Genomic DNA, 10,734 nt, shown 5'->3' with positions numbered 1-10,734 from the left:
CACATGCTTGGTTTCTATGTCACCTGAATGCGGGGTGCGGGTGCGGGTGCCGGTGCAGCACATCTTAAAAAAATTAAGTGCGGCGGTGCGGTGAAGATATTTTATTAATATTATTATTATTATTATTATTATTATTATTAATTTTTCGTAGAAATTAAATAACACAATTAAAATTATACATTTTTATGATAATGGAAAAAAATCAAAAAAGAAATGTTTGAAAAAAAAGCAAACAGATCGTTTTATGAAAGCCACAATTCTTTAGTCCTGTATCGTTTTTTTTGAAAGAGAAAATAGAACATATAATATATCTATAGATGTATTAAATTAGATGCAACAACCGACGGAGATTTGGATTTGATTTTGTGGATTTCTAATCTGATTTCATCCCGAAATCATATCCAGATCCAAACCATACACGCAATAAACTTGGTTTGGATTTGGATTCGACTCGGAACTTGATCCAACTCCCCTGGGTGCGGTTTGGGTGCGCACCTGGAGCGCACCCGCACCCGCAACTCACCCGGTGCGGGTGCGAGCTCCTGAGAAACGCACCCAGGTGACATAGCTTGGTTTGTGATTTTCTCTTAATAAGATGCAGTCTATTTTTACATGCTTTGCAGGAAAATGAAAGACAATATTATTTGTATCATGCATGTAATTTTCCAAGTTTTTTGAAAAAGCACTTTCAGCCAAAAATAATTCTATCGTGGCTCCTGCCAGCACTTCATATTATGCTTTAGTAGAAGATGTTGCAATTTGAGTTGCTTATTTGAAAACTAAGGTACAACATTTGTGCCTAAACACACCAAATACCTGCTTGTCGATCTTCTATTGTCTAGGCAACTTGCCAATCCAGTGTTAGAAAATAATGAGAGTTGCAAATCGATGGGATTGGAAAAACGTAGGCTAAGATTCAACGTCCCTTTGGCGTTCCTTAATATACTGTTTCCACACAGCTACAATGAATATCGCTTGATTGGTGCATGAGTTGACATGCCTCACTGCAAGAAATTTAACGTTCAATACTGTTGACAACACGTAATTGAAGATATTCTGTAATGCAGCCTTAACGTTACCACGTGTGCTATCAAACAGTACGTGGTCGATTCCATTGATAACGAAGAGCGACAACATTCCTGATGACACAATCCGTAACATGTAGAACAATGTTACAAATTACCTGCATCCACGTTACAGAAAGCCAGGTCTTGTCTCCCAGCAGGTGTTTGGAAATATGCAGCTTGATCTTTAGAAATGCACTCACTGCATTATGAAATGAATTATTTTTTCAAAAAAATAACACAATAATTGTTACAATTATTCCTAATTACATTAAAATACACAAAACATAATCAATAGTAAATGAAATATCAGGTACTGAGGTAATCGGCACTAATCAACCATAAAAATGCTAAAATAATACAATAACCAGAAAGAGAGAAGTAATAATTGACATATCATGATATCAAGTATTGAGTAAATGAAGATAACACATACCCCTCCATCTACGATAAACTATGAAATAGCGACTAAAAACTCTAATTAGCCATAGAAGAGCAAAGAAAAAATCTGCAGTGGCATTAAACAATTACCAGAAATTATGGGCCGGTCTAGACTTTCCTTTTGCTCATATTGGATGAGGAAATAGAATATTTTCCTTCGACTGTCATCGACATTCAAGCCATTATCATGACATTAAAGTTCTCTATCCTCATCTTATGCAAGCAATAAATACCATATAACAATATATACTATATAACTACTTGAATGATAATATCATGCTAACCACCTCAAATTAAGATGGATGCTACCATCGGGTGTTCATGGTTCCAATACCTAGCTTTTGCTGGTCAGTTCCGCATTAGCTATGTTATCACTTCATAACCAATGAGATACACATGTGATGCAGTCATATATATTGTTGTATCCTAATAATAATATCAAGAAGTACCATACACATGAAGAAAAGTTTTCCTTGTTTACAAAAGAGCTTCACAAGTCTAGGACCTGTTCATAAAAAACACAAGGTTATTCTGAGACCAAAACAATTGACCTAAAACTTTGATACAACAAGAAAGGAAAAAGAGAACTGAAAACTATTTTATATGCTAGCTTTTGATGGAGAATCAAGCATATTACATCATGTTAAACTTTCAAACAGGTCTCTCATAGAAGTTGACAAGTGAATAATAAAAAAAGGAAGAAAAAAAAGTCAATGCGACCACAAGTTGCACAATGTCATGGCTTTGATGCAAAAAATGAACACCATAGACTTGAACATGAGCAGCAATATATAGCAAAAATAGTAAATTAAGTCACATTGACCCAGTAGCTTGCCCCCTATGTATACCAAAACAAGAAATGCACAAAGCACATATACCACACGCATAATCATTGCCTTAACCATTCATATGTTTTACATTCTTGCTTTTGATATCCTGTTGTGGCCATAACGCAAGATGAAAAAGGAGAGCCTTGAGCCTTTTGCATCAATCAGCTAACCTTTCCACCTTGTAGACACAAAGAGAACAGCTCTTCAAAATAAGTTCCATACAGAAGGCACCATAGAAGCAAAGAACAAGTAAATTGTAGCAATCCTACAAAACAAACAGATAGATTTTCTTGTGCTTATTTGAATACTAACTTTTGACTGAGAATCAGGCTTTGGAGTTCGATCGTTTCTTATGTTGCAATCAGATCGAAATAGCATAGAAGAAAAGATATACAAGGGCATATAATGGCAAGTTATGCAAGAGCAAATAATGGCAAGTTACCACCACCATATTTTTGGGTATTATTATCTGGAAATGGGCCAGGCCAAGCACCCTGAAATAGCGTTTACTTTTAGTTCAAAGTGGCGAATGAGCCTATGGATGTTCAACCATCAGTACAATTGTCCATTCTTGCAAGGTAGTACTTAGCAACTTGACAATAAAAAACAAAAATGACGGTTCACATGCAAGGTCCAAAAAATGGGATGTGTACATTCAAAAACCTGTGTATGTAAATTAAATTGGACCAACAAAAGTTGCATATCAATCACTAGTTCAGATCACTCAAAGATCTGTTGATAAAAGAAAAAAAAGTTCTGTGACCACTAAAATGAGGAAATTGTTGTTGATGTTCCAAGAACTCAGCCAGCACCATTTAGAGTAAAATTATGAAGATTATTTGATAAAGTATAAACCAAAGAAGAGAAAAAAAAAAAAAACTAAAGAAAAGAAAGGGTGAAAAATGAACCTGTTATGCCTCTAGAGAAGCTTGATAGGGTAAATTTAGAATTTCATAGTAGAACTAGAAAACTGAGATGGCTGGAGACTGCAACTCAGTTCGTGCCCACTATATATCTAGAGGCTCAAGGGCATTTCCATTGTCTAATATAAATATAGGGGCTCAAAGGCTCAAGAAGAAGTTACTCCCTTGCATGTTACTTGTATTAGTGAAAGGGCACAGGATTAGAGGGCCACTGCCCACAGAAAGGGAGGAAGAGTACTCATTTCCTAGTCAATAATAGGGTTGACAAACTATTCCTAGATTATAATATAGATAGATAATATAGCGAATGTTTTAAGTTTTTCAAAGATTAACACAGTTGCAGTGGCATGGATCAACCAACTATTTATGATCATTTCAACATTGTCTTGTGACCCTTAAATACTAGAGTCAAACAAGGAAGAAAGAGCCACATATGACACTACAGTACCACATAAAACTAACCACCACATCAAACCACATAGTTCTGGCTTGGGATCCAATATACAGGGCCACATATCCACAGACATATACATTAGGAAACATCGTGCAGATAAGCTACACAAAGTAATATATTAACAAAATTTCTTTGACATTTTCTTTTATAATTTTTATGTTAATAAGCATACATAATAAAGAAATTCCCCCAAAATATATTTACCTGTATGCATACATTAGTTACTTGACATGCGTTGTTTTGAGCCTTTTTTTCCCTCTCCGTTTTTCTTTGCACAATCAATTGTAAAATAAAATAATAATAATAATTGCCCTTGTTATGTATTTCTTTGATACTTTCCCCTAAAGAAAAATCTTCTTCCTCATATGTTTTCGACTTCAGAGATGTCCCTTCTACAAGCAGCTTGTTAAAAAAGAATAGCACCTGTCTAGACTGTAACAAGTAAAAGCATAACAAGTAAGAAGTGGCAGCAACATAAAAAAAAAAAAACTATAAAAAAAAGAGCAAGATAAAGCAACACATACGTTGAGGAAACATTAGCTTTTCACTTAATAATTTCATCAAACAAGTGATGTGTGAGTGTAAAACTAAAATCTCGTGACTAAAGCCCTCAGGTTTAAAGGTACAACACACAACGGGGAGATAGAGAGAGAGGAACCTATCCAGCTTCGCCTCTCCTGTTGGCGTCTTACCAAAGCCTTTCCATGCTGCTTTGAAAGAGACAGAGAGGATAAAGGGTCAAAGAAGCAATGTACACTGGGGAGAAGGAAGGTCGGGTAACAATGGGGCGTATGCCCCCATCAAGCCCACTCATCGAAATGTTAATTTAGTATTGAAACTTAAGTGAACTTGGGTCATGTGGAGTAATGGTGTATCCCCAAGACATCTGGGGCAGCCCCATCTTCAATTGAAATTGTGTTTACCATCTATATTTAGTGCTTCATGGAAAAAAAAATTTGGCCCTACCGAACGTACAATGTCATTAGCTACTTTTCTAGGCAGTATGAAGCCATTGAGTTTTCCACTGAACCAGTGAGAAAAGGAAGAGAGATGAGAGCATGGAGACAAGAAAGAGAGAGAGAGAGGGAGAGAGAGAGAGAGAGAGAGAGGCACTGAGGGGGCAAGAGGCAGAACAAGACGCGGTTGAGGGAGAGAGAAAATAGATGGGCAGGGCGAGGAAATTTTCATTTTAACGCTTTAAAAACCCCTGTTACTGCACCCCTAAGTTCTTGTAAGAGGTGACATAGCATATTGTAATTATCTAACCATTTGTCTCTATGTTTAGCACTTTGGATATGTCCTGCTTGGGTACTGTGACACTTGCGTCATCCAGCATTACTATTGGCATACAGTCTATCACGTGGCTTTTAATTAGAAAGATACACTGGGGATTGTCTTTGAAATAGAACTCTTTCAACTTGAGATTTGATAATGGGATCCCTAGAAAATAATTAGTTTTCCCAAATCTTGGATAGGGAATCTTTTTCCCGAGGTTGTAACTACTTTTTGTACTTGAGGTTGATAATTTCCTGTGATGATTATGTCATCTACATAAATTAGCGTAAAGATAATGTTACCTGGATTCCTGTAGATGAACATGGATGAATTGACTTCATAAAGTTCATTTTTCCCAAATTGTGTTTCATGAGGAGCTTGTTTATGAAGGTAGACACGTGATTGGCTAAACACTTATTTTCAAATCTAGGTGGGACATAATGACCTCTTCCTTAAGATTTTCATGAACAAAAGTGGTATTTACATCTAGTTATTCCATTTTCCACCCTTCAAGATGGCTATTGAAATCACTTACCAACAATAGTTGGCTTTATTACTGGGTTAAATGTTTGAGAGTAATCAGCTACATGTTGATTGTAGCTAGGGATGTCAATATATCCTATTTGAATCGTATATCCAACCAAATCGATCCAAAAAAATCAGATATGAAAAAAAAATAATATCCAATTAAGAAATTGGATCTGATTCGGATTTAAAAAATGACACATGATCAGATTCAGATATACATAAATATTCGATAGGGTTTAGATCAGATAAACTTTTAGACAAATATCATGTATCTAATTCTATTACATTTTGAAAATTGGCAAAATCCGGTTTAAAAATTCAAAGTTGGATTCAAATATGAATATAAAAATCAAATTCAGATCATATTTGGATTGTAAAATAGGATTTTGGATTCGAATTCGGATATGACTTTTCTTTATTTGTATTTGAATTCAAAATTTGAATTTGAATATGCGAATATCGAAAAAAGTGGATATGATTAAGGGTATATCTGATCCAAATCTCATCGGTTGCCATCTCTAATTGTAGCCCTTCACTGACTACCATCCTTTGCAATAGGCAATGGTTACATCAATGTTTTGTTCAATTCTGAAAGCCCATTTGAGGACCAACACAGTTTGTAAGTGCTCATTCGGTTACTTCTCTTCATGAGTGATGATGGAATGTAACATGGTAGGATATGCCTTTGGAATACATGTTTCATCTATAGGGTGAGTGATCATAGGGTGGGATCTGCGAACAAGTAAATCAATATTAGGTTTATTCCAAGAGAAGCGTTAGATAGTTCTTCACTTTGAGAATTATCATTAAAAGTGCTAGAACTTGGTTCATGACTCGATGATTGTATGAATGGACTAGAAGGTGACAAGTTGTTTTGCGATCCATGACTAGACGACGACTGGCTATTTTCCTACCCAAGTTATTTTCTTACACAATTCAAGAAGAAAACTATGTTAGAATGTTTGGTTCTTTTGGCCAATCAACAACACTTGACTGTTGCACATTTTTGTCATTGTGATCCATTTTGTTACATCATTTTTTTCTGTAATAGGTTTTGAGAACATGAAAATAAGAAGCTTCGGTTATTAAATTGAACATGTCGTGAAATAAAATTCCTTTTTGTCTTTAGTTGGAGAACAAGAAATAAATCTGCCTCAAGAACCATTTTTTGAGTATATTGTCTCCTGCAAGCTGCTTGTCAAGAAAACAAACCAGAAAAAAGGAAATTAGATATTGTGGCTACATTTTGTTGTCGTGGTTTGAGGTGTATTTGAAGCTTAGATTGGATCATGAGGTCAACGTAGATCTATGTCTGCCGATGTACTTGTAATAGTCTTTGTAGGACTTTTTTATGTGATTTTGTATACTTGTGACATGATCAGATACATTTTTTGTACCAAGTTTTTAATCATAAAACTTCAGTCCTAGGTGTGTTTTCTTATTCTACCTGATATATATATATATATATATATTCTCAATGTGAGTATTGGCATCACCTGGTACCGTCGCCAGTAGCATAAGAGCAATTGTCTGTGAGACTGTTGGCAAGGGTTCTCGTCCTCGTGACAACACAATGCCATTGCCACGACTGGCCTCATCTATACGTTCGGCTGAAGGCCGTTACTAGCAATATCATTGGCGACGGCTGAAGGTCTTATTAGCAACGGTAAGAGCCATCGCTAATAGTACCTTGTTGTGAAAGTAACAGTGATTCAAATAAAACAGGCACCGCTATGAAGCAACACAAAGTAAGGAGTATATATACATGACAATACAAGCTGAAGTCTAAAACAAAATTGAACATCAACATGGCATTTCTAACGTAGTCGCGATCAAAGAGACAAGCCAGAGTAGAAGGAACAAATATGTGCAGGAGAATAAAGACAACAATTCAGAAAATAAACTCTGCAAGAATGCCAATTAAAGCTAGTGATGCTCTTTATGCTATGTTAAAGCTAGCCCATGGTCAAGGAATGACTAGTTGCATTGTTTGAGACGAAAAATAAGAGGAGGATGACTAGTGGGGTTGAGCTGTCCATTTTATCAAACAAGGGACGGAGGAGATCAGTGGGGACCGGCGGCCTTTATTCTGTTCTTGAGGAACGCTTTTCATGTGTTCCAACTGACTTGTCTCTAGCTATATGGAACGAGGTAGGTTTCACGTGCTTCCTATATAGCACTGGTGGAACAGGACAGGCTTCTTCTCTCACCAGCCATTACAGATCAAACATCTTCTTTAACTCTTTCAAACCGAAGGCCTGATTTTAACACCTCTTTACATTAATAATTTACTCGCCACCTGATCCCTAAGAAAAGGAAAACAAAGAGATAATCCTAGAATTTTTGTAGTTCGAGCATCTTTAATTTTTACACAGAAAGAGAGAGAACACCTTGAAGTGAAAATCAAAATCATTGCAGCCAGGGGAATAGGTCCCCTACCTTTGTTTAAACAACAGATGATATATACAGCAAGAAGACACTGAGAAAACAAAAATCTGAGAGAAAGACCGTCGGTTGAAATGGACAACTCGTAGAGGCGAGGAAGCAAAAGGAAGAAATGGAGGAAACAAAGATTAAGGCTGTGGCGGAGAAGGTTCGCAGTGCTGTATGGGAACCACAAGCGGCGATTGCTACTAAGTTGCACCACTACTTCCACCTCCGACCCTACCTCCCTCCGTTCCTACCTCTCTCTTTCTCTCCCTCTGTCTGCGGGGCCATGGTGGGGCTGGAACGACGGAGCGGAAGTCTACTTCCACCGTCTGTAGACCGTAGCAGAACGCTCGACCGCCACCTACCAAAATTTCTTCTACAAGTTGGGCTGCTGCGTCTACAATACAGCCATTTCATCATCACGTCTCTCTTCCTTCCACTAAATTTCAAACAGTTTGTCCTTAATTTGGTCTCTGTCAATAGCGAGAAAAAAGGCTCCATGAACGTGTCTGCAAATTGTGTCGATTTGAGGCGGCCGGCCGCCGGAGAGACACTCAAAATAAAGTTGATCACAGAAGAAACTAAGTTGACCAATATAAGTACGAAAGGTTCTGGAACATGTGCACCGGCGAACATGATTCATGTGAGTCAGTCGGGGCTTCGAGTTCATTCCTTATATCTTTAATCCGGCTGTGGCTGATCGATCGTTCTCGGCCACACCAACTAAAATTGAAATTCGATGAGCGATCCGGGAAACATAAAATTGGATCATGAACAATCGCATTCGTAATCATTCATGCAATTAAAACAGGCGTGTCCATGAATCGTGTCCACGTGATGAGTGGTGGCGATACATGATGTACAGCACCATCAGCAAACTCGTCATTTACCTCATAAAGGCGTTCCTAATTTATAAAATCCACCGTTATCCATCGCAGCGTCCGTTCTATGCTGACCTGCCATTCGTACGTTGACCCAGCTAAAAAAAAATATGAATTTTTGAAAGTGGTATTTAACAGAACGATAAATTGGATGGTAATTAAGCGGACGATAAATTGGCCAACGTTTGGCCCTACAAATTCAGCGCCTCTCTCTCTCTCTCTCTCTCATAATTGTTGGAGCATGTGGCCGCGGACCCCGCCCGCGATTTCACACCTAAGAGAAGACTCCTCAATCGAGCCTACCCTTTTCAAAGGATTCCGGCGGAGCTCCGGTTATATCCGGCGATTCTCGATTCTCGGACTCTAGAGCCACCAACGATGGCGGCGGCGAAAACCGAAGGCCAGGCGTTCCTCCAGCGGCGGAACACCATCTCGGCAGTGGACTCCGGGACGCCCCGCGTCTCCTTCCGGTCCTCGCAGAGCTCGAGCTTCACGATAGCCGATAGGCGGAACGGGTTCACCAACGAGCTGGTCGACTGGAACCTCATCTCCATTCCCAGGCAATCCTACACGAGCCTGAAGGACCTCCTGCAGCAGACCTCATCCGTCGGAACTCCCTCCCCAACCGCCGGGGACCGGTGCCCGTCCGCCGGATCTTCCATGTCCGACGGGCGCGACCTCCCGATCCGCAACCGACTGGTGAAGCAGGCGGCCTGGGCGTACCTCCAGCCGATGGCTGCCTCTCCGAGCAACTCCGGCCGGGATTGCTTCGGGCAACTTTGGTCGATGAACCCGCGGAACTCGTGCGTCGGCTTCCTGAGGGAGCGTGTTTTCCCGATCATCTCTGGGGCGTTGCAACGCCTCCTCCGGTTCTTCCGGCAATGGACAGGCCGCTACCGGTAATTTCATGACCGCTAGCGGTTTTTTTCTTTTCATATTTCTTCCTCTTGCCATTTTTAAAAGGGTTGGTGGCGGTGAAATCGGCAACTGTAACTAGTCGTTTCGTAATTATGGAAGTTCTTGTTTGGATTCCGAAAAGCATACTGATTCTCAGAGGGATGGGAATCAATGAATTGCATTAATTAGGATTTCATACCATATTCCTCCTTTGCTTCCTTATCCTGTTTTCCTTTTCGGGTTAAAGGAGGAAATTATGTCTCTGCGATGCTCGAGTGCTGTCAGTCAAATTGTAATTGTTACTGTAAATAGAGTTACATTTCGGGAAAAGGGAAGTTGTTTACGGGCCCAAGTTCACGATAAGTTCTTGCTGTTTATGAACTTGGTCGCGTTTTGAAATTGTGATCGTACGTGACCAAGTTTTTGTTGTTCGTGGCTTTGTACTGAAGTGAAGATTCTGTCGTCTCTTTTTGGATGCAAAAATGTTCGATCCCGAAGATCATGGAAATGTTCCTGAAAAGTAGTAATATTGGAACATGGATTTTTTGCAAGGTATATTTACCATATTGAAATATAAAAATGTGTAAAATATAAATGTGATATAATCTCTCCGACGGAGCCCACCATGCCTGTCATCATCATACATTTGACCAAATTAGGTTCAGGGCCAACGACTTATTTTGGCCAGAAAAATGAGATATGATATTTATTCACATAACATCAATCAACAACATTTTCACAATCATGTTCTCTAATACGTACATACCAATGTATGAACCATACTCGTATTTGTTATTCTTTTCCAAGGAGCACAGATGTACACGTAAATAGTAATTTGGTATTCCGTTTGCAATTTGATGTTACAAATCTGATTGAAACTTGTAATAAAAAAAAAGTAAATTTTGTAGAAGGTCTTTATCATGTTCGCTATCTAATTAGTTTCCTAACCATGTAGGATTTGGCAATAGTTGAACTTGAATTTTATGGATTCAAACAATATATTCGTCGGTA

At 38.6% G+C, this 10,734-nt stretch overlaps 1 protein-coding gene and 1 long non-coding RNA gene across 2 annotated transcripts; one reads left to right on the top strand and one right to left on the bottom strand.

The window, feature by feature from the left end:
- Positions 1 to 1,029: 1,029 nt before the first annotated feature.
- LOC126410692 (uncharacterized) lies at positions 1,030 to 4,863 on the bottom strand. Its single transcript, XR_007575187.1, has 2 exons — positions 4,371 to 4,863; positions 1,030 to 1,266 (listed from the first exon to the last, which is right to left on the bottom strand). It is a non-coding gene; the product is annotated as an uncharacterized LOC126410692 (long non-coding RNA).
- A 4,202-nt stretch (positions 4,864 to 9,065) lies between these two features.
- LOC116267104 (uncharacterized) lies at positions 9,066 to 9,924 on the top strand. The gene has a single exon (XM_031648677.2). It carries the CDS (start codon positions 9,205 to 9,207, stop codon positions 9,727 to 9,729), a length of 525 nt encoding a protein of 174 aa, XP_031504537.1. The 5' UTR covers positions 9,066 to 9,204; the 3' UTR covers positions 9,730 to 9,924.
- The last annotated feature ends 810 nt before the right edge of the window (positions 9,925 to 10,734 follow it).

The sequence above is a fragment of the Nymphaea colorata genome, chromosome 13 (assembly GCF_008831285.2).
Source record: "Nymphaea colorata isolate Beijing-Zhang1983 chromosome 13, ASM883128v2, whole genome shotgun sequence".
In the NCBI taxonomy this organism is placed as follows: domain Eukaryota; kingdom Viridiplantae; phylum Streptophyta; class Magnoliopsida; order Nymphaeales; family Nymphaeaceae; genus Nymphaea; species Nymphaea colorata.
Note: the sequence above shows the minus strand (reverse complement) of the source record. Positions and strands in the feature narration are given on the sequence as shown.